This window comes from Zonotrichia leucophrys, chromosome 21 (assembly GCF_028769735.1).
Source record: "Zonotrichia leucophrys gambelii isolate GWCS_2022_RI chromosome 21, RI_Zleu_2.0, whole genome shotgun sequence".
Taxonomy (NCBI): Eukaryota; Metazoa; Chordata; class Aves; order Passeriformes; family Passerellidae; genus Zonotrichia; species Zonotrichia leucophrys.
Window position 1 is genome coordinate 1,958,487 of NC_088190.1, and position 27,575 is coordinate 1,986,061.

General features: G+C 42.4%; 2 protein-coding genes across 5 annotated transcripts; one reads left to right on the top strand and one right to left on the bottom strand.

Annotated features, from left to right (window-relative positions):
- Nucleotides 1-942: 942 nt before the first annotated feature.
- Nucleotides 943-15,503, bottom strand: SLC35E2B (solute carrier family 35 member E2B). Of its 4 annotated transcripts, none has more exons than XM_064730739.1 (9): nt 15,374-15,503; nt 12,079-12,599; nt 10,417-10,552; nt 9,428-9,555; nt 8,331-8,451; nt 7,670-7,723; nt 7,340-7,412; nt 6,461-6,606; nt 943-4,691 (listed from the first exon to the last, which is right to left on the bottom strand). In XM_064730739.1, exons 2-9 carry the CDS (start codon nt 12,392-12,394, stop codon nt 4,451-4,453), a joined length of 1,215 nt encoding a protein of 404 aa, XP_064586809.1. In that variant the 5' UTR covers nt 12,395-12,599; nt 15,374-15,503; the 3' UTR covers nt 943-4,450. The 4 variants fall into 4 exon arrangements, with proteins under 4 accessions (XP_064586809.1, XP_064586807.1, XP_064586810.1 ...); XM_064730737.1 differs by having other exon boundaries at nt 15,324-15,461; XM_064730740.1 differs by lacking the exon at nt 15,374-15,503 and adding an exon at nt 15,113-15,224.
- Nucleotides 12,490-27,117, top strand: LOC135456791 (uncharacterized). The gene is made up of 10 exons (XM_064730900.1): nt 12,490-12,576; nt 14,611-15,620; nt 15,773-15,854; nt 17,682-17,835; nt 19,037-19,182; nt 22,611-22,787; nt 23,736-23,849; nt 25,049-25,135; nt 26,050-26,197; nt 26,509-27,117. Exons 1-10 carry the CDS (start codon nt 12,490-12,492, stop codon nt 26,538-26,540), a joined length of 2,037 nt encoding a protein of 678 aa, XP_064586970.1. The 3' UTR covers nt 26,541-27,117.
- Nucleotides 27,118-27,575: the final 458 nt, after the last annotated feature.

Consider the following 27,575-nt stretch of genomic DNA (forward strand, 5'->3'; position numbering starts at 1 on the left):
ACATCAATTAGTTCAGAGTTTGATTGAATAAATTCAATTTGATTGAATAAATTTAACTGAATAAATTGGATTCCAACCAAAAAGCTGCAATTCCTACACGGAAATGAGTGAGAGTGTGAGGGAGGAGGTGACAGAGGTGACACGCCCAGAACAGCAAAGATCCCTAATTAGGATCTCTAAAATCACTAATTATCTATCCCCCATTGGAAATATGAGAATATAATGGGAAATAATGATATAAAATGGGAAATAACGGGATATAATGGGAATAATGAGAATTTAGAAGCACAGGGAGTGCTGTGACACCTTCCACCTGCACCTCAGCACATCAGGAATTCACATTTAAGTGAATTAAAAATAGAAAATATTTTTAATATTTTAAATGATTTCAATTATTAAAATTCACTCTGAGTGAATTAAAAGTATAAAATAAATTAAATGCACAGCTCCAGCTCACAGAGATCACCCTCATCACAGACACCTGGGTGTGGCCATGAGAAATGCAGGCACAGAAACTCTAAAATATTCCCAAAAAATCAAATTTTCTGTCACAGGAAGAGCTGGGGTGGAATATTCTTAACAAAGAGCAAAAAGCTCCTTGTTTACACAAGAGAAAAGAAGATTTAAAAGGTTTTTGGTTTGTTTAATCTACATAAAGCAAAGGCCAAAAATATGGCAAATTAAAATACACAAAGAGACAAAGCCCAGCAGAACAGGAGGGGTTAAAATGTCAATCCCAAATCCTCCCAGGGTCACAGAAAAACAAAATCCTGCTAGGATTTAAAAAAAATAATTTAAAATGATGGGATTTATGTGAGAGCAGAGCCACCTAAAGCAGAAATATGACACAAAACACACTTTTTTCTTCAGTTTTTTTTTAGTTATACTTTCAAAAATCTCAGTGTATTTGGCAGAAAACAAATTAAAAAAAAACCACAGAGCTCCACAGTCCACAGCTTTTATAAAAGTGACAGGAATACAAAAGAAAACAAAATACCACAGACATATCACATACACAAGGATGAAAAAATTGGCATTTTTCTCCCTCAGATCTTTGGGGAATCTGCCCCAGGCAGCCACTGAGGTGTGGAAATGTGATTTTACAGGAATTCCAATTGTAATTTCCTGATAACCATTATTTTTACCATTATACATCCACTCTCCAACCTTCCAGAATAGTGGAAATTATTAAAATCCACTCATTTTAATTTAATTTTTGTTCCCAAAAAGTCCATGTGAATGTTTTTGTAGCTACATGTGTGCTTTTTTTTTTTTTTTTGGTCAAAACTGACTGTTCAAAAGGAAAATGAACTTTTAATCTTTGATCTACCACAAAAACCAAATTTCCTTTAAAAAAAAGGAAACTTAAAAGCAGCAGAAATAAAGATTTGCCTCAGTTTATGGTTAATATTCCTCCCATCTGTCACAGATGCCTCTGAGATTTCTTTATATAACCAGAAATTAGATATTTTACACACAGGTCAGACTCATAACCCTGAGTTTCTAAAAGGCAGCTTTTTGTTGCACTCTTAGAAATTATATTTTAAAAAAATCAATTTCTTTCCTCATGCATAACAAAACAAAATTAAAACAACAAAATGTTTTTTTACAGAAATACACAGATCCTGCTTCCTTTGCCACCACAATTTTCAGTGGTTTTTAACCTCTAAGTACTACAAATATTGAATTCAACACTCCATTTACACAGGGTATGTGTGTGAATATTTGCATTTCAGTTTTGTCAATAAATGATCAGAATGCAACATTTCCACATTAAATTTTTATATTTTAATCCACTACAAATCCTGGATTTGTAGGCAGCAGCAGGAGCTCACCACAGTTCATTCCCCACAGTTTGCCTCAATAAAGTTGTTTTTTTTCGGGGGGATCCCAATGAATATTTGCATTTCAGTTTTGTCAATAAATGATCAGAATGCAACATTTCCACATTAATTTTTTATATTTTAAACCACTACAGATCCTGGATTTGTAGCCAGCAGCAGGAGCTCACCACAGTTCATTCCCCATAGTTTGCCTCAATAAAGTTGGTTTATTTTTGGGAGAAAAGAGTGGGAATCCCAATTTACACAGAGTATGTGTGTGAATATTTGCATTTCAACTTTGTCAATAAATGATCAGAATGCAACATTTCCACATTAATTTTTTATATTTTAAACCACTAGAAATCCAGGATTTGTAGGCAGCAGCAGGAGCTCACCACAGCTCGTTTCCCACAGTTTGCCTCAATAAAGTTGTTTTTTTTTCTTGGGGGATCCCAATTTACACAGAGTATGTGTGTGAATATTTGCATTTCAACTTTGTCAATAAATGATCAGAATGCAACATTTCCACATTACATTTTTATATTTTAATCCACTACAAATCCAGGATTTGTAGGCAGCAGCAGGAGCTCACCACAGCTCATTCCCCACAGGTTGCCTCAATAAAGTTGGTTTATTTTTGGGAGAAAAGAGTGGGAATTCCAATTTACACAGAGTATGTGTGTGAATATTTGCATTTCAGTTTTGTCAATAAATGATCAGAATGCAACATTTCCACATTAAACTTTTATATTTTAAACCACTACAAATCCAGGATTTGTAGGCAGCAGCAGGAGTTCACCCCAGCTCGTTTCCCACAGTTTGCTTCAATAAAGTTGTTTTTTTCGGGGGGATCCCAATGAATATTTGCATTTCAGTTTTGTCAATAAATGATCAGAATGCAACATTTCCACATTACATTTTTATATTTTAATCCACTACAGATCCAGGATTTGTAGGCAGCAGCAGGAGCTCACCACAGCTCATTTCCCACAGTTTGCCTCAATAAAGTTGTTTTTTTTCGGGGGGATCCCAATGAATATTTGCATTTCAGTTTTGTCAATAAATGATCAGAATGCAACATTTCCACATTACATTTTTATATTTTAAATCACTACAAATCCTGGATTTGTAGGCAGCAGCAGGAGCTCACCACAGCTCGTTTCCCACAGTTTGCCTCAATAAAGTTGTTTTTTTTTCTTGGGGGATCCCAATTTACACAGAGTATGTGTGTGAATATTTGCATTTCAACTTTGTCAATAAATGATCAGAATGCAACATTTCCACATTAATTTTTTATATTTTAAACCACTACAAATCCAGGATTTGTAGGCAGCAGCAGGAGCTCACCACAGCTCATTTCCCACAGTTTGCCTCAATAAAGTTGGTTTATTTTTGGGAGAAAAGGGTGGGAATTCCAATCCCTTTTGGAATTATGGAATCTCCTGATCAGAATCCACCCCAAAATCCCTTCTGGTGCTGTCAGGATGCTCCTGGAGCTCTGGCAGGGTTGGGGGCCCTCAGGGCTCGAGGTGAGGCCAGAGTGGGACAATTCCCTCCTTGGACTCTTCCATCTCTGCACCACAGCTCAGGAATGAGGGAGAACATCCAGAAACTTCCACGAGGCACCAAGTGCATCCCTCTGCCAGCAGAACTCAGTGGTGGGACCCCATTTTCACATTGTTTGGATGGGGAAGGAAACAGGAATTGTTTTAATTGTTTTCCCACAGGACACCAAAGTTCTTCCGCCAGCACAGGCCCGGGTGTGATTTGGTGTGAGACACAACAATTTGGAGTCAAGGAGAGACAACAAAGGCCAAGTTTGCCACATTCCAGGTCCTCTTTTAGGGGCATCAGGTTCCCAAGGTTTTTCTGGATCCTTCCCAGCTCCTTCCTGCTTCAAATCCTGGGTGAGAGCTGCCAGGAACTCAGAGGAATCAGAGGAACATCATCATCCAGGAGGAATTCAGGAACTCAGAGGAACAACCACAACCAGGAGATTTCAGGAACTCAAAGAACCAGAGAACAGCCAAAACCAGGAGGAATTCAGGAACTCAGAGGAACCTCAGGAATGTCCACATCCAGGAGGATTTCAAGAACAGCCACATCCAGGAGGATTTGAGGAACTCAGAGAGGGCGATCTGAGGAACTCAGAGGAACCAGAAGAACAACCCCATCCAGAAGGATTTGAGGAACTCAGAGAAACTTGAGGAACAGCCACATCCAGGAGGATTTGAGGAACTCGGAGAGGAGGATTTGAGGAACTCGGAGGAACATCCACATCCCGAAGGATTTCACTAACAGCCACATCCAGGAGATTTCAGGAATTTAAAGAACCAGAGAAACAGTCACATCCAGGAGGATTTGAGGAACTCAGAGGAACTTGAGGAACAACCCCATCCAGGAGGATTTGAGGAACTCAGAGGAACTTGAGGAACAACCCCATCCAGGAGGATTTGAGGAACTCAAAGAACCAGAGAAACAGTCACATTCAGGAGGATTTGAGGAACCAGAGAAACTTGAGGAACGAGCCCATCCAGGAGGATTTGAGGAACTCAGAGGAACCTGAGGAACAGCCCCATCCAGGAGGATCTCCACGGAGCCACACTCAGCCGTTTGTGATTAACCCATCAATCGTAGGGTTCCAGCTCCTTGGGGACGAGGGGCTCGGTGTCCTCGGCAGGCCCTGAGGGCGGTGGGGCCATGGCCAGGCTCTGCAGGGTCTCCTGCTGGTGCTGCTTGGCCTTGTTGTAGAGCAGCACGCCCACGGTGACCAGGACGGTGCCCACGGCGGACAGGCTGGTGATCTTGTTCCCAAAGACAATGATGCTGAGCCAGATGGACAGGGCGTGCTTGACAGTGCTGGCAACGCTGCGGGGACAGCGGGGACATCAGGGACAGTGAGGGGACATGAGGGGACAACAGGGGACAGCAGGGACAGTGAGGGGACAGCAGAGATGTGAGGGGACAGCAGGGCCATCAGGGGAGAGCAGGGACAGCAGGGGTGTGAGGGGACACTGGGGATGTGAAGGGACAGCAGGGACATCAGGGGACAGCAGGGACAGCAGGGGTGTGAGGGGACACCGGGGATGAGGGGGGCCATGAGGGGAGAGCAGGGGATGTGAAGGGACATTGGGGATGTGAGGAGACAGCAGGAAACGTGAGGGGACATTGGGGGGACATGAGGGGACATTGGGGGAACATGAGGGCACAGCAGGGGATGTGAGGGGACGTGAAGGGACGTGAGGGGACGTGAGGGGACATTGGGGATGTGAGGGGACATTGGAGACGTGAGGGGACAGCAGGGGACATTGGGGATGTGAAGGGACAGCAGGGACATCAGGGGGACATGAGGGGACAGCAGGGGACATATGGGGACATTGGGGACATATGGGGACATTGGGGATGTGAAAGGACATGAAGGGACACTGGGGACTTGAGGGGACATTACGGATGTGAGGGGACATTGGAGACCTGAGGGGAAATGAGGGGACATTGGGGTTGTGAGGGCACAGCAGGGACGTGAGGGGACATTGAGGATGTGAGGGGACATTGGAGACGTGAGGGGACAGCAGGGACGTGAGGGGACGTTGAGGATGTGAGGATTGGGGAAGTGAAAGGACATGAAGGGACACTGGGGACTTGAAGGGACATTACACATGTGAGGGGACATTGGAGACCTGAGGGGAAATGAGGGGACATTGGGGATGTGAAGGGCATGAAGGGACATTGGGGACGTGAGGGGACATCAGGGGACGTGAGGGGACAGCAGCTCTGCCACATCCTGGCTTTGATGTCAGCCTTGCCCCTAAACACCATCAAATTCCACTTCCAACCCCAACCATCCCATCATTTCCCTCACTGATTTCTTTGCAAAAACATTAATTTTCCTTTTTTTTAGCACCACCTGAAATTCCACTTCCAACTCCATCCATCCCAGAATTCCCCTCATTTATCTCTTCACAAAAAACCCTTTAAGATTTCCCTGGCTTTTTAAACATCACCTCAGATTTTTCCAACCCCAACCATTCTGTGATTCTCCCCATTGATTTCTTTGCAAAACCCTTAATTTTCCATTATTTTAGCACCATCTCAGATTCTACTTCCAGCCCAAACCATCCTATGATTTACCTCATTAATTTCTTTGCAAAATACCTTTAGGTTTTCCTTTTTTCAAACACCACCTCAGATTATACTTCCAACCTCCACCACCTAGCGATTTACCTTATTAATTTATTTGCAAAAACCTTAATTTTCCTTTTTTTTTAACACCACCTGAAATTCCACTTCCAACCCCAACCCTCCTATGATTCACCTCATTAATTTCTTTGCAGAAACCTTCATTTTCCTTTTTTTAAACCAGCATCTGAAATTTCACTTCCTGAAAAGGAATATAAAATAATGTTCCTGACCAAAAAAATTTATTTTATAATGTTCCTGACCAAAAAATTATAAAATGGTGTTTCTGGCCAAGAAAAAAATTATAAAATAACATTCCTGAAAAGGAATATAAAATAATATTCCTGCCAAAAAGATAGAAAATAATGTTTCCTGATCAAAAAATACAAACCAGTGCTCCTGATCAAAGAAAATTAAATAATGTTTCTGATGAAAAAATAGCAAATAAAGCTGAATTTTACCTGAAAGTGACAGGGGAGATTTTGCCCATCAGGGCATAGGCTGTGACACTCTGCAGGTGGAACAGGACTCCATCAATCAGCAGCAGAATTACAATGTCCTGGTTGTAGCTGAAGCTTCTCCCACTTTTCCCAATCACAGGCACATCCTAAAATATCAAAAAAAACCAAACAAACAAACAAAAAAAAAATTTAAGTGTTCAGTTCATGAGAAAAATCTAAAAATTATTTTCACCCAACTGTTGGAAGCAGAGAGTTTTATATTTAAATTTTGGCCCAAAAACATACAAGACATTCAGATCCTGAAATTTTTCTCCAAAAACAAATGCACATCCTAAAATTAAAAAAAAAAAAAAGGAATTTTTTGAAAGAAAAAAAAAAGGAATTTAAGTGTTTAATTCATGAGAAAAATCTAGAAGTGACTTTCCACCCAACTGTTAGAAGCAAAGTTTTACATTTAAATTTTAGCCCAATAAAATCTAAAACTTACAGAATATTTAGATCCTGTAATTTTTCTCTAAAATTTGCTTTCAGAGTAAATATTCCTGTACACCACATGAATCTCAAAAAAAAAAAAATCAACAAATATTCCAGATTTTGTTTCAAGCTCAAATGCACTGAGACAAAATCATGATTTGAACCCAAAAATCCTGAGATAAATTCAGGCTTTTGGGATGAACTCATGTCCATAATAAATTATTTCTTTTATAAATTTCTCTTTCAAAATTAAATCAAAATTAATTTTTCAATTATTTTTTAATGGGAAGGATCAGAGGTAAAAATTAAGATTAAGCTTTGTTGCACATTCTGCTCACAATTAAAAAAAAACCAAATTAATTTTTAAAAATCCCTAAATTAATTAAAATAATGAATTCAAATTACCATGAAAAAGATCCAAGCTGGAATGAGCATAACCACGGCAGCAGCACTTGTGTAGAACTGAAGCTCTGGGGCTCTACAAAAAAGAAAAATAATATTAAAATAAAAAAAAAAAAGATTTTATATAAATATTTATATATTATTTATATTTCTATTTTTAAACATTTATTTCTGGGAGTTCTGAAACTTGCAGTGGGAGCTCAGGGGAGTTTTCTTACCCTGATAAAATAATAAAGATGATCAGATTTACACCTTGATGCAATAAAATGATAAATATTCAATTTATTTATTCATCCCTAATAAAACCAAATCTGAAATATTTTGAATACTTACGAAAATCTGTATTTATCTCCACTGAGCAGTTTTTTGGAAAAGACGTTTTGCAAACTAGAAAAATTAGAAAAAAATTAAATATTAACAATTTTCTTTTTTTAAATGTAAAAAAAAAATGTAAATGCAATTTTTTAAATTAAAACATTTAGAAACAATTTAAAAAATTTAAACCCACCATTTAGCTGAATTTTAATTAGGACAAATCAATCAATTCATCAATCATCAGGTGGATAAATGTTTCTACAATAAATATTTCTCAGGTGGATAAATGTTTCAACAAAAAGGAGTTTGGGTTAATGAAGTTTTATTATTTAATCTCAACAATGCTGTTAGATACAAGAGCATAAGTAAGAACAATTTCTAATTTTTATTATAATTTATTATATTATTTATTTATTATAATGTATTAAAATTTATTATTTAATTGAACAATAAATAAATAAAAATAATAAATAAAAAATAATAAATAATAAATAAATAAATAATAAATAATAAATAAATAATAAATAAAAAGAAATAAATAAGAATAATTTATTTAAAAATGCATTTTCAATAGCAACATTTGAACGCACTGCACACAATGAGCCGTGTTAACCAATTTCCTTTCCTCTCCTAATTACATTAATTGATGAATTGATGAATTGTTCCCCCCAGGGCTCACCAGTCCATGATGTTGGTGGACAGGGCTGCAGAGAAGCCCAGGATGTTGAAGCTGATTTCGGTGGCTGTGCACAGAGCCAGGCCCCCCATCACAGGGAGCAGGGACAGGTTCACCAGCAGCCCTGCAGGCAAAAGGCAAAAATCTTCATTTGTTATCATTTTATTGCAGAGAATTTGGAATTCTCAACAGCAAAGGAGCACACTGAATTTCAGTTTTTTAAAGCCGCAATAATTTCTTGACAGAAAAAATAACAGCAACCCACTTCCACCAAACCCTTTTAATACTAGAAATTCATTGGAGATTCTTCCAGATGCATTTATTATATTTTATATATTTTCTATATGTTATAGATTATATATTACATACTATATATTACATATTATGCATGTTATATAGAACATATTGTATCTTTAATATATATTATATATATTATAATATTTTATTACACTATATGTTAGTATATATATACTATAAATTATATATAGTATATATAGTATAATTTATTATACTATATTTTATTATACTATATATATTATAAATATAATAAAATATAGTATAATAAAATATAGCATAATGTTATATGATATAATACAATGATATAACATGACATGATATAATATATAATATATAAAATGTAATATGTAATAAATAAAAGGTAATACATAATATGTAATATATATAACAGATAATGTGTAATATATATAATATGCAATATATAGTATGTAATATAATATATCATGTAAAACATATATAATATAATACATAATATATTATCTATTACATGTTATATGTTACATATTATATAATATATAATATATAATATATAATATATAATACAATATATTATATATTATATACTATATATTATATATTATATATTATATATAACAGAATATATAAAATATATAATATATTATAATACATAATATATAATATATAATACATAATGGATATTGAATAATGGATATTGAATAACGGATATTTATATTCTCTATTATATTATTATGTTATATTTATTACATTTTATTAATTTGAGTGGCCAGACTTCCACCCCAGCCAATTAAGAAGAGGTTAATTAACCTCATGCCAGGCCTCACCAGTGTATTCCCCCAGAATCATGCGGGACATGATGACGGTGAAAATGGGAGCTGAGCTTTTCACAGTCTCTGCAAACGACACTGCCACATTCTTCAGGCTCACCAGCCCCAGCACCACTGTTGCAAATCTGCAGCAGGAAAAAAAAGAAAATCACAATAAATTAATTTTTTAAACAAATTAATTAATTACTGCACCAGAAGAAATGAAAATAATGCTTCAGGAGCTACTCTCAGGCACTCAGCATAAAAAGAATTGCTCTGTGATTTCTCCTGCAAGGTCAGATCTTTCAACTGTGGCTTAAATATTATTTATTTAAAGCAAATAAAGGCACCCTTGGGCAATGTGGAATGTCTTTGGCTGCAGAGTGCATTTCCAGAAAACAAATTTACTTTTTAACACACTCCAAGGTTCAAGTGACCATTTTTGAAGTCAAAGTTTTCAACAGGCTCAGTTAAAAAAGTGAAAATCTTCTAAAAACCAGAAAATCACCAAGGAAACTTCATCTGCAGTTATCCATCTTTAGTGTAAATTAGATAGGGTCATAATTACCACAGTTTAAACTCTGAAATTAATTGAGTTTATCACTTATTTGATTTTCTTTATCAGTTTTGCAGGGCAGAGGAAACAAAACCAGGCATTTTTATTCCCTCCTCCACCACAAACTAACACAACCCCAGCACCCAGCAAATATTTACTCTTCAAAAGATAAATTTTAATAGCCTGGATGACTTTTGAGGCAAAAGGCTGATAAATATTAATGCACTAAACAAACATCAGCCTCAACAGAGGGCAGGAAGAAAATAAATGGAAATAGAAGTGAGGACTGAAAAAATGGGCCAAAAAATTAACATCTGGGTAAAAGAACAGCAAATAAAAATAAAATTATTCTGGGATATTTCTTGAGGGGGGGAAGGACACAAGAACAGAACTTTGGCTTGGAAAAGCAGAAATATTAGCAAAGATAGAGCAGGGAATGGTTTTTATTTACCTCATTAATCCAACAAAGAGCATGATCATGATGAAATTTGGGGGGTAGGAGATTCTGGTCTTGTGCTGGTACAGACAGCAAGGGACAAACATCTTGATGCAGCCAATGAAGGTGGTGGAAAGCATCTGAACAGCACCTGAGGAGGAGCAGAGAGGGGAAATCGAGTCAGGGCACAAACTGCAACACAAAAATCAACCGTCATGAGAAATCTCTTACACAAACATCTCCGTGGTGGTTTTGGCAGTGTGTGTTTTATATATTCTCACTAAAGGCCTTTATTTCTATAAAGCAAATGTTTATAAATCTGGTTCACAGATAAAGTGCCCTTTGTTTGCCTCTTAAGAAGAAAAAACAGAACTAAAATGGGCATTGATAACAGAGATAACCAAAGGTAACTCCTGCACTGCACAGCTCTGGGGAGCAGCAACAATTTACTCAAAATTTGACTTTTTGTTAAACCCTCCAGCACAGAAAACTAAAAAAATTCCTTTTTATTTTTCCTCTTAAAGCTCCTCTATGAGGAAAATTTCATCTTTCAGCAAGTGGAGGAAAGGAGAGTGGCAGAAACCACTTTAAAGGCCAAAATCCCAAATCCCTCCTTACACCTTCCAAACCAAACATTTTTCATTTCAATTGAACCATTCTCTCCCTCAGCTTTATCTGGGATGATCAATCATAGGATGATGGAAATTTAAAGGCCAAAATCCCAAGTTCCCAGCCCCAAATCCCTCCCCACACCTTCCAAACCAAACATTTTTTATTTCAGTTGAACCATTCTCTCCCTCACCTTTATCTGGGACAATCTGGGATGATCAATGATAGGATGATGGAATTTCAAAAGCCAAAATCCCAAGTTTCCAGCCCCAAATCCCTCCCTACACCTTACAAACCAAACATTTTTCATTTCAATTGAACCATTCTCTCCCTCAGCTTTATCTGGAATTATCAGTCATAGGATGATGGAAATTTAAAGGCCAAAATCCCAAGTTCCCAGCCCCAAATCCCTCCCTACACCTTACAAACCAAACATTTTTCATTTCAATTGAACCATTCTCTCCCTCAGCTTTATCTGGAATGATCAATCACAGGATGATGGAATTTTAAAGCCCAAATCCAAGTTCCAGCCCCAAATCCCCCTACACTTACAACCAAACACTTTTCACTTCAATTGAACCATTCTCTTCCTCAGCTTTATCTGAGATGATCTGGAATTATCAGTCATAGATGATGGAATTTAAGGCCAAAATCCAAGTTCCCAGCCCAATCCTCCCTACACCTCACAAACAACATTTTTCACTTCAATTGAACCATTCTCTCCTCAGCTTTATCTGGGACAATCTGGGATGATCAATGATAGGATGATGGAAATTTAAAGGCCAAAATCCCAAGTTTCTAGCCCCAAATCCCTCCTTACACCTTACAAACCAAACATTTTTCATTGAACCATTCTCTCCCTCAGCTTCATCTGGAATGATCAATCACAGGATGATGGAACATCCTGAGCTGGAAGGGATCCCCCAGCCCAACTCATCCCTGCACAGACCCCCCAAAAACCCCTCCCTGTTCCTGCCAGCATCACCCAAACACTCTGGGAGTTTTTTGGGGGCTCCCAATCCATTAAATAACCCAATTTCCCCCTGGAATTCAGCAAGAGCAGGGTACCAAGCATGCTGGGCTCTCCCTCCAGCAAGGACAGGATGTATTTGTTCAGGAACAGAGTGCAGAAGCTGAAGAAGAACCACAGAGTGAGGTAGATGAGGGCGTGGGAGCTCCAGATGCCCAGGTCGGACTCGATGACCGTGGTCTCTGTGATTGTGATTTTCAGCACATTCTCCTCTGGCAGGCTGTCACTGCGAGCAATCACGAATTTCTCACTCCTGTTAGCAAAGAGGGAGCCCAGCTGGAACAGGGATTTTCCTTTGGGCTTCTCCTCCAGCTGGGCAGGGCTCGGGGCCTCCGGGCTCAGGGCGCTCGTCATGGCGAGGTGGAGAAATAAATATTTCCAAAATATTCTTTGTCCTTCACCAGCAAGGCTGAGAAAGCGCTTGTTGAAATAAAAATGTCATGTGGTCAATGCTTCATCTCCCAGGGGCCTGCAAAACTGGGTTTGGTCCTTCAAAGAACATCCTGGAGGAACAGAAACTCCAAAGGATTCTTCACGTGGGCTGCTCCATGTTTTCTGCCTAAAGGGGGGAAAAAGGGAAAGAAAAAGTGTGATATTTTATATCCCCAGTGCAGCAAATACAGCACATTTCACCTGCACTTTATGAAAGATAAAGAGACTTCTGCAATCCCTCAGGCTGGATTTTGAACTCCTGATGTCTTCATGCCAAGATTAAGCAACAAGAACTGATCTCAGGGAGGTTTTTTATTCTAAAATAACACCCACCCACCCACCAGACTTTGTGATTTTATGTCCTTTTCCCTCTGGAGCACCTCAACACAGCCTTGCCAATTATAACCAACTCTTCTTGCAGATTCCACAGTGTCTTTGATCTCAGTCTGCCTTCAAACACTCCCCAGGAAAACCTTCCCAACCCAGCAAATCCAGGCAGGAGATTTGCCCTTCAGACTAATTAACTGTAATCAACCTGAGCAAAGGGAGCAATAACCAAGGGCTGTAACTCCCAATAATCCCAGTGCTACCCTGGTACATGTATCCAGGTGAAAAAAGTAGGGAAATACGTCCAAGAGCTTTCCAGAGTGGTTATCTATTTAATTACATGGCAATAATGCAGCATTCCTCATTTTGCTACACCTTCCAATCCAATATTAGCACTTACAACTCATTCTTAATGCCTTTCTAACAGATTTGGCAGCAAAAGGCATTAAATGATGTGCAAGCAGAGCATTTTCCTTTTGTAAATTACACAAAACGTGGCAAGTTACAGAAGCAGAGCAGAGGGAACAACAAAACCACCCTGTGAAAGAAAGAGAAACGCAAGAGTTCTAACAAAGCTGCTGCACCTGCCCTGATCTTGCAAACAGTTCAATCTTTTTTAAGATTTTATTTTTAAGTTTTTAAATTTTTATTTTTAATGTTATTAATTATTATATATAAATTATTAATTAATTTTATTTTTAATGTTTAAATGTTCAATGTGGCACCTCAAATAAATCACAAAGAGACACTGAGGAGTTCAATATCTGGTGTCAGTCTCAGTACCCTACACAGCAGCTGCTTGAAAAGTGAAATTTTCCATTCCTCACATTCTCTGGTTGCTACAGCCATGCACTGAAGATTTCCATCTCCCTGCCCTTATCTCTTCCCATTTTCCCAGGAATTCATGCCAGCAGCACACTGAGGAACGGGACCCTCTGAAATGATCACATTAAACCACAAACTTGTGCTGACCCAGTCTAACACAAAACTCTGAAAAAAGAGACACGTTCTCCAGGAGAATTTGCTCAGAAAAACGGATTCTTGACTCCTCCTCCTTTTCCAGGTCATTAAAAAAATACCCCTCTAATTTAAAACAGTTAATTATCAGAGTTTGTTTTCTGTTTATACAAGTTAATTAAGCACAACCAAAGCCCCGCCCTCAGCAGCGCTGTGATATCAGATTTGATATCAGCTTTGATATCACCGATTCCACACACGGCACGGAGCAGAACAGCAAACAACAACAAAATTACCCCCCTAAATTACTGACCTGCTGCCTTTAATCAACTGGAAAGTCTAAATGGGCTGAAAGAGTTCTCCATCTGGAACTAATTCAGTCTTCCTCCCTCAAGGCCAACCAGCAGCTGATGTTTACCAACAGATGAAAACGTGGCAGTGCTTGGCACTTGTTTCTCTTGGATTACTCACAAAGAACCGGCAGTGTGAGTGCCTCTCACCCTCCCTGTGTCTTCTCCAACCCTTAACTACGCTCCTAGGAACAATTATGGTGGAAAAAATACCCACGGAGAACTTTGGAAAGCCGGCTTTTCACAAATAGAAACTAAAGCTAAATATGTTGCAAGGGCTGGAGAAGCTGAGGCTGCTGTGACAGTGAAAAACCAAAGGTTTGTGTCCATGACCCTTCATCTGTTATGCAAAGGTCACTCAAACACTGCTCCCAACGCAGCAAGAGCACAAAATGCAGCACCCTGAGCAAGCCTCGCTCATTAACACCGCTCACTAATGGCAGGAGAGCATCCAAGATGTTACAAACACCACAAATAGAACAGAAGAGGCTGAAAGGCTGAAAGAGCTCCGCGCTTGTGCCTCTCCAGCTGTGTTTCTGCTCACCCACTGCCAGAGCCTTCCCTGCGCATTCCCGACCGCGCTCCATCCCCATCCCATCCCCATCCCCATCCCCGGTGCCCGCAGCTCCCGGAGCATCCCAGCCTCTCTCTCCATCCCCATTCTCATCCCCGTTCCCAACCCCAGTGCCCGCAGCTCCCGGAGCATCCCCCGCACATTCCCAACCTCTCTCCATCCCCATCCCCGGTGCCCGCAGCTCCCGGAGCATCCCCGCACATTCCCAACCTCTCTCCATCCCCATCCCCGGTGCCCGCAGCTCCCGGAGCATCCCTCGCACCGCAGCGGCTTCGGAGCCCTCCCGGGATTACCGCGACCCTTCCGAGCCATCCTTCGGGCCCAGGGGCGGCCAGCACCGCCATCCCGCTGCCCGGGCCCGGCTCGGATCCTCCCCCGCCGCTCCCATCCCTCCCTGCATCCCCGGAGCCCTCAGCGCATCCCGGCCGGCACCTGCGCTCCGCGCTCGCTGCTGCCGCAGCCCCGGCGCTCCCGCGGCTCCGGCAGCACCGGGCTGGGCAGCACCGAACAACGGCAGCACCGGGCTCGGGCCGCCCATCCCCTTCCGTGCCCGGAGCCCCGCGCTGCAGAGCCGGTCCGGCCGCGCACCGCCGGGCCCCGGGCTCGCCCCTTTGTCCCCGCGGCGGCGGGGAGGCCATTTTACCCAAAGCACGAGGAGACCGAGCCGAGCCGCGGGGGTTACGGGGCACGCACAGCCGGGCACAGCCGCGCACAGCGCCTCGCCGCGGGCCGCCCCTCCATCGAGCCGGGCGGGCTGCCCAGCGCCGAGGGGACCCCCGGGGCGGAGGGGCGGGAGCGCGGCGGCCCCGCCGCCCGGGAGGAGCCCGGCAGCGCTTCCCGCCCGTGCCGGGGAAGTGACGCGGGGCGGGCCGGCCCCGGAAGCGCCGCCGAGACCCCTCAGCAGCCATGTAGGGCCCGCGGCCGCCGCCATGGACGGCAGGTACGGGCGGGCCGGGCCGCACCACGCGCGGCGCGGGGGCGCCTCCCCGTGCTCCCCCGGAGGCGCCCGTGCTGGGGATGGGGGGTCGCGGGCCGTTCCCCCCCGCGGTGGGGGTGGTACGGCCCCTGACGGCCCCGCTCTCTCTCCCACAGCGGCGCCGCGGCTGCGGCGGGGCCGGGCGTGCCCAACCTCACCCCGCGGCACCGGCAGCTCATCCCCACGCCCTGCGGCCCCGTGAGTACATCGCCGCTGCTGCGGGCGGCTTGCCGCTGTCCTCCGCGCTTCTCTGCCCCGGGGGGTGGAAAAACACGGCTTAAATCCGCTTGCGAAGTCCGGTGGAGCAGGGAGGTCCGCTCGCCGGGGCTTGGCACAGCTCTGCTGACAGCTCCGTGGAGTGTCCTGAGCTGGAAGGGACCCTCAGGATCATTGATCAGCTCCTGGTGTCTGCTCAGGCATCCCAGAATCCCACTCTGGGCACCCCTGACAGCTCCTGGCACCCTCAGGATCATTGATCACCCCAAATCCCACCCTGGGCACCCCTGACAGCTCCTGGCACCCTCAGCATCATTGATCACCCCCAATCCCATCCTGGGCACCCCTGACAGCTCCTGGGCCCCTCAGGATCATTGATCACCCCCAGTCCCACCCTGGGCACCCCTGACAGCTCCTGGCACCCTCAGGATCATTGATCACCTCCAAATCCCACCTTGGGCACCCCTGACAGCTCCTGGCACCCTCAGGATCATTGATCACCCCAAATCCCACCCTGGGCACCCCTGACAGCTCCTGGGCCCCTCAGGATCATTGATCACCTCCAAATCCCACCCTGGGCACCCCTGACAGCTCCTGGGCCCCTCAGGATCATTGATCGGCCCCAAATCCCACATTGGGCACCCCTGACAGCTCCTGGCACCCTCAGGATCATTGATCACCCCCAAATCCCACCCTGGGCACCCCTGACAGCTCCTGGTACCCTCAGGATCATTGATCACCCCAAATCCCACCTTGGGCACCCCTGACAGCTCCTGGGCCCCTCAGGATCATTGATCACCCCCAAATCCCACCTTGGGCACCCCTGACAGCTCCTGGGCCCCTCAGGATCATTGATCACCTCCAAATCCCACCTTGGGCACCCCTGGCAGCTCCTGGGCCCCTCAGGATCATTGACACCCCCAAATCCCACTCTGGGCACCCCTGACAGCTCCTGGGCCCCTCAGGATCATTGATCGGCCCCAAATCCCACATTGGGCACCCCTGACAGCTCCTGGCACCCTCAGGATCATTGATCACCTCAAATCCCACCCTGGGCACCCCTGACAGCTCCTGGGCCCCTCAGGATCATTGATCACCCCCAAATCCCACTCTGGGCACCCCTGACAGCTCTGGCAGCCTCTGTGCCCATTCCTGGGCAGCCTGGGCAGTGCCAGCACCCTCTGGGGGATGAACCTTTCCCAAAACCCAACCTGAACCCCCCTGGCCCAGCTCAGGGGTTCCCTGGGGTGTCCCTGTCCCACAGCAGGGATCAGAGCTGTCCCTGCAGCCCCTCAGGTCCCCTCAGTCTCCTCCAGCTGAACAAACCGAGTGTTAAATCCCTGCCAGGATTTGCTCCACCTGAAGTATTTCAATAAAATAAGAGGAGGACTTTGCCTTCCTGGGAACGCTGACCCTGTATTTACAGTTTTCTAAAAGTGAAACTGTGGGAAAATGACATTTCCATGCTCTGACAGGTCGTGTGTGTGGGCAGTGTCCATGTGGTGCGTTATAACACCATGGCCTGTGAGGCACAAAGTCAGGCTCTGGGTATAATTTTATTTTATTTTATAATTACTCTCAGCCTAGATAGTTCTGGGTATAAACCAGGACTATCTAGGCCGAGATTAATTACGAAATAAAGTTACACTTTCCCCTTCCTCAGCAGTTTGGGAGTTTCAGTTCAATAGTGGAGTTTCTCTTCCCAAAGGAAACCTTGCACTCATTTACCCCTCTTGCCTCAGTGTGATTTTTAGGAACAAGAATGAATTTATTCTGTGTGATCTGTTAAAGAATGTTCTCCCTTTACAGATAAAACCATGCTCAGAGCTCTCATTCCCTGTGAAGATCTACTTCTGTGTCACTATTTTGTCCCTGCTGAGTGTCATAGGGCTGACCATCGAGACCCTGGTGCGCCAGGCTGAGGAGGATTTCACCATTTCCTTCATTCAGCTGGTTGGAGCTGGTAAGAAACCCAGTCTGGGTGGAGGAAATAATGAAAATAATGAAAATAATAATGAAAATAATAATAATGAAAATAATAATAGTGAAAATTAAAATAATGAAAATGATAATGATAATGAAAATAATATTGAAAATAATAATGAGAATAATAATGTTTCATTTAATTCAAATGAACAGCTGGACATAATGTTCAGTGTGGTATTCACAGAATGACCCAGCTGGTGAGTTTTCCTGCAATAGCTGAACATCCAGTATCTCATATATAAGAAACTTGAGTTGCTGCTTAATTACAACAACATCATTATCATTATTATTGCTGTTGTTATTACTATATTTATAATGCCAATGTGGATATTACATTGCCATTTTCATGGCGGTGCTTCACAAACAATTTAAAAATCAAGAATTAAAATGAAATAAAATGAACATTTCATGAATTAAAATGAAATACATGAAATAAATGAAATAAATTCAATATTCCTTTTATTTCATTGATTTAATTTTATGTATTTATAATATTTATAAATATTTATATTTAGAAATGTAGGTGTATATTGTATATAAATATATACTATACATATATAAATAAAAAGATATAGAAATACATACTCTATATATATAGAGTATATATTTTTATATATATAGAGTATATATATAAATATATATATTATATATATATGGTATATATATTATATATATATTGTATATAAATATATACTGTACCTATTGTATAAATATATAAAATATACATTGTGTATATATACAATATATATTGTAGATATATTTATATAGACACATGTATTTATTATACATGAAATATATGTCTATATAAATATATATACATATTTATATATGTGTATATATTTATATAGTACATATATAGTATAGTACTATACTATAGTATATATAGTATATATTTATACACGTATATTTCATGTATAATAAATTAAATAGAATTAAGATTTAATAAATAAAATAAAATTAATATAAGGTTAATGATAATAAGAAGAAGCAAGTAATAGTAACTGATTATTGAATTTCCTGTGTGCTGAGCACAGCAGGGAGTGTTTCACCTTCCTGCCTGAAGCTGCTGGGTAAGAACAAGGCCGGGGAGCCTCGGGGCCCCTCTGGGCCCTGGCTGTGGGTGCAGCACTGGGAGTTTGCCCTGTCTGAGCCAGCCCTGCTATTCCCTGTCCCTGCAGTGTTCTGTGTGTACTACGTGAGCAGGGGCATCCTGCAGGAGAACCGCCAGGAGCTCGTGGTGTTCGTGCTCTCCGTGCTGCTGCTGATGCTGCGCTCCATCATCAACTTCAGCCTGCTCCCTGCCGGCCAGCAAGCTCAGCTCCTGGTCAGTGCCTGCTCCTGAACAGCTCTGCCTTCCCCCCTGCCTGCGCTGAAAGTGCAGCCTGGGGCAGGCAGCATGCCTGGGCTAACACAGAAAATTTTATATATATATTTATATATTTATTTATTTTTCCTAATATATATCTACTTTTATTTTTATACATTTATATGTAAAAATCAAATATTATGTAGAAATTATTATATATTTAAAATCAAATATTATATATTTCAAATCAATTATTACTTATTTTAATACACATTACTATATATTTTTACTACATATACTATTATATTATTATTTTCTTGCATATACAATATATATATTGTATATATATACGATTGCATATACATATATTTTATTGCATATTATTTATACTATATATAATAGAATATATAGTATATATAGTATACTATATAATATAATAATATTTATTATTTATATAACATTATATTATATATATTTATTATATTATAATAAATATTATATATTTATTATACTATATAATATAATAATAATTATAATATAGAAAACAGTATATATAGTATACTATATATACTATTACATATAGTATAATAGTATATATATACTATTATACTATATATAATAGTATATATAGTACACTATATATATACTTTTTTCTATATTATAATTATATTTATCATATATATGTATTATATTCATATATGATGATAAATAGATGATATTCATGTAATATATGTGATATCTTTATATATTTGCTTTATTGTTATATTTTTATATATTTGTTATTATTGTTTATTTGTATATTTGTTTTATTATATAGATTATATATTCTTTTATATTTATAGAATTGTGTTTATTTATTGTATATTTTTATTTATTTATTATTTCTATCTATTATATCTCATATTAATAGATAGAAACATTATATAGTATATAATAGAAGTATAGGTAGAAATATATAGCTAGATCTAATAGATATATTATATATTTGTATTTATTTGTATTTAAATTTTTGTATTTTAAATACAAAATTTTTTTTAGTTTTTTTTTGTATTTATTTTTGTGTTTCTTATGTATGAATCTGTTTTTGTTACTGATAACAGAGAATCAGGCTGTGTTATCCCTACTGCACAACAACACGTGCACAGCCACAACTGCAAATCTTCTCTGAGCTGGTCTCTGAGTTTCCTTATGGCAGCACCCAAAAATAACAGAAATATCCAAGAATTACACCAAATTTCTGTAGAATTTATCCTTCACTTCACATTCCCTGCCTCAGCTTTATCACTGTGGAATGTCTGGCTGGAATAAATAAATGTAACCTGGGCTAGGCATTACCCAGTGCTCTTAAATGTCATTTATGAGATTTCTGGGAGCCTGCAAGGAAAGTGATGCCACTCCAGGTTATCTTGTTTGCATTTCATAGCAGTAAAATTCATTAAAAAGAGTAAAATTCATTAAAGAATTGATTTCTAGCCCTTCCTAAGGTTTGTAGTTCAATTCCCACTTGCTGTGCTTCCAGGAAATGCTTTCTTTTTATCACATATTTCTCCAAAAGCTGTGAAGTCATCCAAAAATTACTGTTCAGGAGTGGCAGCCAAGCCAGGGAGAGGGAGCAAAGCAGCTTTGCCAATTCAGTTTCTTTATCATTCAGTTTCTTTATCATTCAGTTTTTTTATAATTCAGTTTATTTCTCATCCAGTTAAACTCACTTTACCTGCAGCAGGCTGGGTTGGTCAGGCAATAAGGAAAATATATCAAAGAAATGCAGGTTCATTTTAGGATGCACAGCCAAGTCATCAGTTTAAATATTAAACAAGAACTTCAAAGGAAAGCCTGCTATAAATGTGAAAAGTAATTTTGGGGTTTTTTTACTGCTCTAACTGTAACTTGGATTACTGTAACTCTGCTTCCTGAGCCAGAATCATTTCTATTATCAATATTTTCTATCAATGTAACCTTTTGTGTTTATGAGGCAGGAGGAGTGATGAACCTGCCTCCATGCTCTCAGAGGGCTCATTTATTATTTTATGATACTATAATATATTAAACTATACTAAAGAATACAGAAAGGATACTTACTGAAGGATAAAAAGATAATAATGAAAACTCCTGACTCTGGAGTCCAGACACAGCTTGGCCCCAATTGGCCAAAGAGTGAAAACAACTCCCAATAAAACAATCACCTGTGGGTGAACAATCTCCAAACACATTCCAAAGGAGCACACACAGGAGAAGCAAATGAGATAAGAATTTGTTTTCCTTTTTCTCTGAGGCTTCTCGGGGAAAAAACCCTGGGTGAAGAGATTTTCCCAGAAAACATGAATGTGACAGTGACCCTGAAGGATGTTTTGCCATTTGAGCCATCCTTAAAGCAGGAATTTTCTTGCTAAAATTGTGCTTTTAAAACACATCAGTTTGGGGTTTGGGGAGAAACCTGGTGCTGATCAGATGCATCAAATCCAGTCCTAAATTGAGTGTTAATTCCAGCAGGGTGGATACAAAGAGACACAAACCTGTGTTTGTTGGAATTCTGTTAGTCCAGCATTGAGAACAAGCCCTGTCCCCACTGGGGAAGGGAACTCAGAGCCACTCTGTGAAGGTTTTGCTCCAGCAGGAGCTCAGAGCCAGTCTCTGTGAAGGTTTTGCTCCAGCAGGAGCTCAGAGCTGTGAAGGTTTTGCTCCAGCAGGAGCTCAGAGCCAGTCTCTGTGAAGGTTTTGCTCCAGCAGGAGCTCAGAGCTGTGAAGGTTTTGCTCCAGCAGGAGCTCTAGAAGCTGGAAGTTTTTGCTCAAATTGAGCTTTGTAAAACAACTCATCCAGTTTGTGGGTTTGGGAGGAACCTGGTGTGAATCCAGATGCATCAGAGTCCAGTCCTGTGAAGTGTTTTCCGCAGGGTCAGAGACCATGTTTGTTGGAGTTTGTTGTCCAGCAGAGACAAGCCCTGTCCCCACTGGGGGTAGAGGACTCAGACCCTGTGAGGTTTTGCTCCAGCAGGAGCTCAGAGCCAGTCTCTGTGAAGGTTTGCTCCAGCAGGAGCTCAGAGCTGTGAAGGTTTTGCTCCAGCAGGAGCTCAGAGCTGTGAAGGTTTTGCTCCAGCAGGAGCTCAGAGCCAGTCTCTGTGGAGGTTTTGCTCCAGCAGGAGCTCAGAGCCAGTCTCTGTGAAGGTTTTGCTCCAGCAGGAGCTCAGAGCCAGTCTCTGTGGAGGTTTTGTTCCAGCAGGAACTCAGAGCTGTGAAGGTTTTGCTCCAGCAGGAGCTCAGAGCCAGTCTCTGTGAAGGTTTTGCTCCAGCAGGAACTCAGAGCTGGGGAGGTTTTGTTCCAGCAGGAGCTCAGAGCTGTGGAGGTTTTGCTCCAGCAGGAGCTCAGAGCCAGTCTCTGTGGAGGTTTTGCTGCTCCTGTGTGTTCCCAGCTGGTTCCTGCTCCCAGCCCCTGGTGTTTGCTCCCCCAGGCCCGTTTTGTGCTGATCCTGCTGGTGGGCTCCTTCGATGTCGTGTGTGCCCTGGTGCTGATGCAGAGCCAGTCCATGATGGCCTTCAGGGTGGGGGGAGCCCTGGAGAGCCTCCAGGCCCAGTACTTCATGCTCAACCTCTGCTTCTCCATGCTCACCTTTGATCTGCAGGCACAGGTACAGAAATTCCCTTTTTCCCTCTCCCTGATGGTATCTTGGGCTGGCTGAGCTGAATTTTCCTTTCCAAAATCAACCCTCTCTCTTACCTTTATTATATTGTGGTGGTGCTCACAGGGCTCTGAGGATGAGGGAAGAGAAGAGGATCTGTGTTTCATAAGGCTTGATTTATTATTAATTATTATTAGTTATTTTATATATTCTATTAAAACTATACTAAAAGAATAGAAGAAAGGATTTCATCAGAAGGCTAGCAAAGAATAGAATAAGAAAGAATGATAAAGTTTTGTGGCTCAGACTCTGTCTCTCAGCTGACTCTGATTGGCCATTAATTAGAAATAACTAACATAGGCTAATCAAAGATTTACTTGTTGCATCCCACAGCAGCAGATAATTATTCTTTACATTTTATTCTTGAAGGCTTTCAGCTTCTCAGGAGAAAAAATCTTAAGGAAAGGATTTTTCAGAAAATATCATGGCTACATTATATTAACTTAAACACATAGAACTACTACCATTATTATCATAGCTTAGCTAAAATCCATCAAAATAAATCAAAATGTATTTCATCATTGTCCTGCACAACAGGAACTGATTTTGGGGAGGTTTATCCATTAAACAATTGCATTCAGGAGCTCCAACACCCCTGAAGTGAGCAAGGCTGTTCCTGCCCATCTGAGGCTCCAGCATTGAGGAAATGATTCTGGAGTGGGAGAGGGGAACTCCACCAGCAGGGCAGTGAGACAGAAAATGAAATTACAGCTGGGGGAAGTGAGCCCAAGAGCTGTTACCTCTGTAAGCACCCCTCACCCTTATTTACTGCAGCTTTACTTTGCTCTATCTGCTCTGTTATACAGGGAATGACTCTGTCCTTTGAGGAATAATTCAGCTTTCAGCCCCAGATATTTTTTTTCCCAGAATGATTCCATGCAATGTTTGCTCCCCCAGCTGTGCCTGTGCATCCTCCTGATCAGCCTGCACGAGGTCACCCTGCTGCACAACATCATCTCGGCCACGGGCGTGCTCTGGGGCTGCCTCAAGGTCACCGTGGGCATCACTGCAGTGAGTGGCACCTGCAGGGACACAGCAGGGACACAGCCCCTGGCACTGCCCAGGGAGGGCAGCCAGCATGGGGAGAAGCAGAGCAGCAGCAGGATTGAAGCCAGGTTTTGTCTGAATGCCCAGCTGAGCACAGGAATGAAACAGTCACCTCATCATCGGGCCATTCTGAGGGATGTTTTTAGTCTCAATCCTTGATCACTTCAGTGAAATCTGGAGGATCACACTGGCTTCAATATTTCTGCCTCTCTGCCAAGGCTGAGTGAAACTGGGAGTTCTCCAGGCCTTAAATCCTTGGGAATCCACACCAAAAAGATGAGAGGTCCCTTTGTTGGGGCATCTCCTTCAAAGCTCAGGGACAATTTCCAGGTTAACCCAAAGATCTGTGAACTTGAAATGCCATTTTGAACCTCCTCTGAAATCTTGAATGATTGCAGCATCAGGGCCAAAGTACATCAGATAAGTGAGGTTTTTATTACCAGGAAGGAGTTGAGGGGTTTTTGGGGGTGGGTGTTGGTTTAGGCTGTTTGCTTTATCATTCACACAAATTCCTGACAGCTGAAATACAGCTGCCTATGTGTTTTGATGGCTTTCTTGCTAAAATTGTGCTTTTAAAACACATCAGTTTTGGGTTTGGGGGGATCAGATGCATCAAATGCAATCCTGACACTGGCACAGCTCCCACCCCCAGAGGCTCAGCTGCTTTTCCTTCCTTTGCTCAGACCTGCCCTCCCAGCCCAGGGCTGCTGCAGTCCCTTCCTTCCTTCCCAAGCCCCTGGGGCAATTGTGAAATGAAATTCCCCTGGCACTTCAATCCTCCTGCTTCTCCCACATTTCCCTCCTCACTGACTGCAATTCTGTGTGGCAAAAAGAGAAGTGGAGAAAAAGCCTCAGGGAGCTTTCAGTCTGTTACCTGTGAAAACACTCAGCTGCTGGAGAAAATCTGAGTGTGCCCAGAGAGAAAGGGCAGGGAAAACAGAGCCTGAATTTCCTGCTAAAAAACTCAGAGAAGGGGAGAGCAAAGCTAAAATTCAGAACTCAGCTTAGCCAGCACTTGGAATGCAATGAAAATCAATTATATGTAGCTTTTACAGAATATAGAGCAACTTTAGAATATAGGACATAGAATATGTATTAAAATATATAGCAACTTTAGAATATATAGCACCTTAAAAAAAGCTGTATCTCACCTTATTTTGCAGATTTTAAAAGAGCTGAAACCCCTGGTGTGGGTGTTCCTGGTGCAGAACGTGCCTGAGGTGCTTTATCTCATCTACCTGCTCTACACGGTAAGGGCAGCAGGGCTGGGGGGCCTCACCCTCCTCCTCCTCAGGCCAGGGAGCTGCTTTGCCCTTCCTGCAGCTGCTGCTGGATTGCAGGGCAGCAGAGCCCATCCTGCCTGTCCAGGATCAGCTCTGCAGCACAGGGATGAGGTCAGGTTGCTCCTGAGCTGATCAGAGGGAGGCTCTGGGAGTCCCTGCAAAGAATGATGAGGGAAAGGTGAAACAAATTCTTGTTCAAAATACAAAACTCCTCAAAAATGCCTCCCCCTCCCCTCCTTCACACAAGCCTTGAGTGGTGCCAGAGCATTTGACCAGGGCTCAGTTGTTGTATTTTAAAGAATTTCTTAGGCAGCACCCACAGCTGTGAATCCTGCTGGAGCCAAAACAAGGCAGTGCAAGCCCAACCAAGCCCAGTTTGGGGCAGGTTTTTGGCTCTGTCCCACTGATAAAACCTTTATCAATGAGCACCTCCCAGCAGGTGTGAGAGAGGGGAGCCAGGGCAGCCAGGCTGGGCAGGGCTGGAGTGCTGAGAGTGCCAGTGCTGCTCATCCTTCCACCCAAGGATCATCAGCCCCCAGCCTCACTCATCACATGCAGCTCCCCTTTACTGCAGGCTGTTTGTGCTGGCACAGCCCAGCAGGACTCCACACTGTCTGTGCACCCTGAAATCAGAAAGGCACAGCCCAGCAGGACTCCACACTGTCTGTGCACCCTGAAATCAGAAAGGCACAGCCCAGCAGGACTCCACACTGTCTGTGCACCCTGAAATCAGAAAACTCACCTGGTTCCAAAGTCACCTGTTGGGTTTTTCTTTTGTCTTTTCCCCCAGTTCCTACCTGGTGGCTCCTCTCAGAAATGCAGTTGCAGGTTGTGGCTCCAAGGCTTTGTGGTGATGGTTTGGTGTCTCCCTTTCCCTGCAGGTGATCAGGGAGTGGGGCAAAGGCAATTCTTACACCCTGGAAGCTGCTTTCATCACTGGCTCCTGCATTTCTGTCACAATCAAATCCGTTCTGCTCTGGGCTCTGCTTCACGTCTACCGCAGCTTCGGGCAGGGGCTGAGGGAGAGAAGTGAGTACCCAGAACTGCTCTGGGGAGGTGGAGCTGTTCTGTGCCAGTCAGGGAAATCCTCAACAGATCCCAAATCAGCAGCTCTGCAGCCCCAGAGTGACCAGGCTGCCAAAGCTCAGAAGTTGGGTGGGACAGATTTGGCTTTTCCCTGGAGAAAGTTGATGCCAACCTGAGCAAGAATTGCAGTTTTCCAAAAAAATCCCACCTGTGTGAGCAAATCTGTGCTTGCAGTATTTGTGTCACACACAGTAAAGGGCCACTGATGTGACACAGCCCCAGGGTCTCTGACTGAGCTCCCTCTGTTCCCACAGTGTTTTCCTCCTATGGAAGGATCGACTCCTGAGCCCTCCCTGTGCAGCTCCCACAGAGTGAAGCCACCCCAGAGCCCCTGCCCTGCCCTCAGGGTGGCACCAAGTGCCAGGATGGGGCAGGGACAGGAAGGTGACACTCGTGTCCTGGAGCAGTGCAGGTGGGACAGAGCTGAAAGCAAACCCTGTTTGGAAATTGCCAGCACCTTCCACTGCTTTTCCTGCTGCTCTGGAGGCCCAGGGCTCACACCTGCACGTGAGCTGCTCCTTTCAGTGCTTTCTGCCTGGCAGGCACAAACATGAAGGAAATGTGCACTCCCACCCTGTGTACCTGAGTTCAGCAGGGCATTGTGCTGCCCAGCTGGGATCTGCTCAGAGCAGCTCAGCCCTGATGCTTTGGTGGCAGTGGTGTCCCCTCTGGCTTCAGAATATTGCCATTATTTTTTTGTTAACCCCAGGTACACATGGCAAATGCTCCCTGTAACCAAGGTGCCATTTCACACCAGGGGACTGTCACAATTAAGCCTTTAATATTGTAATTTAAAAGTTTGGTATTTTATTGACTGGAACCTTTAAGTACTGGCTATTTTGTAATAAAGCATAAGCACAGTTTGTGTTTGGATAATTATTTCCCATGGAGCAGCACCAATTCAATGGGAAATCCCTTAAAAAACTCAATAGGGAAGAGGTTGGGACTGGAATTCCTGGGTGCTGTGGACATTGCCACTACACTTCTCTTCAGACACTGCAAAAAGCAATTAAAATTAAAAACTTATCACAGCTTATCAGGGAGGTTTACAAGGATTCTATAAAATTGCTGTAATTTTTTTCTCCTCATCCTGACCATCTATTTGAAGGCAGCTCCTCACATCCCTCTCAGCTGCTGGAAGGGGTTACACATTAATTATGAAATCAAAAAACTCATTAATCTCAATCCCGTGGGAGAAATGCCCAGAACTTCATCAGAAGTGATGAAATGCACCTGAGGAATTTAAACCTCATTTTCAAGTGTGCAAATACAAGTGTGCCACAGGCATTTCAACCCCACTTTTAACCCTAAACTTCCTGGA

Bases quoted from the DNA above. Each gene is read 5' to 3' on its own strand.
- LOC135456791 (XM_064730900.1), top strand. From the start codon at position 12,490: ATGCTTCATCTCCCAGGGGCCTGCAAAACTGGGTTTGGTCCTTCAAAG. The intron at 15,621-15,772 runs GTACGGGCGGGC...TCTCTCCCACAG, and splicing joins GCCGCCGCCATGGACGGCAG to CGGCGCCGCGGCTGCGGCGG. The intron at 23,850-25,048 runs GTGAGTGGCACC...CTTATTTTGCAG, and splicing joins TCACCGTGGGCATCACTGCA to ATTTTAAAAGAGCTGAAACC.
- SLC35E2B (XM_064730739.1), bottom strand. From the start codon at position 12,394: ATGACGAGCGCCCTGAGCCCGGAGGCCCCGAGCCCTGCCCAGCTGGAG. The intron at 9,556-10,416 runs GTAAATAAAAAC...TTCCTGCTGCAG, and splicing joins CTCTTTGTTGGATTAATGAG to ATTTGCAACAGTGGTGCTGG. The intron at 7,724-8,330 runs GTGAGCCCTGGG...TAATTTTTCTAG, and splicing joins TCCACCAACATCATGGACTG to TTTGCAAAACGTCTTTTCCA.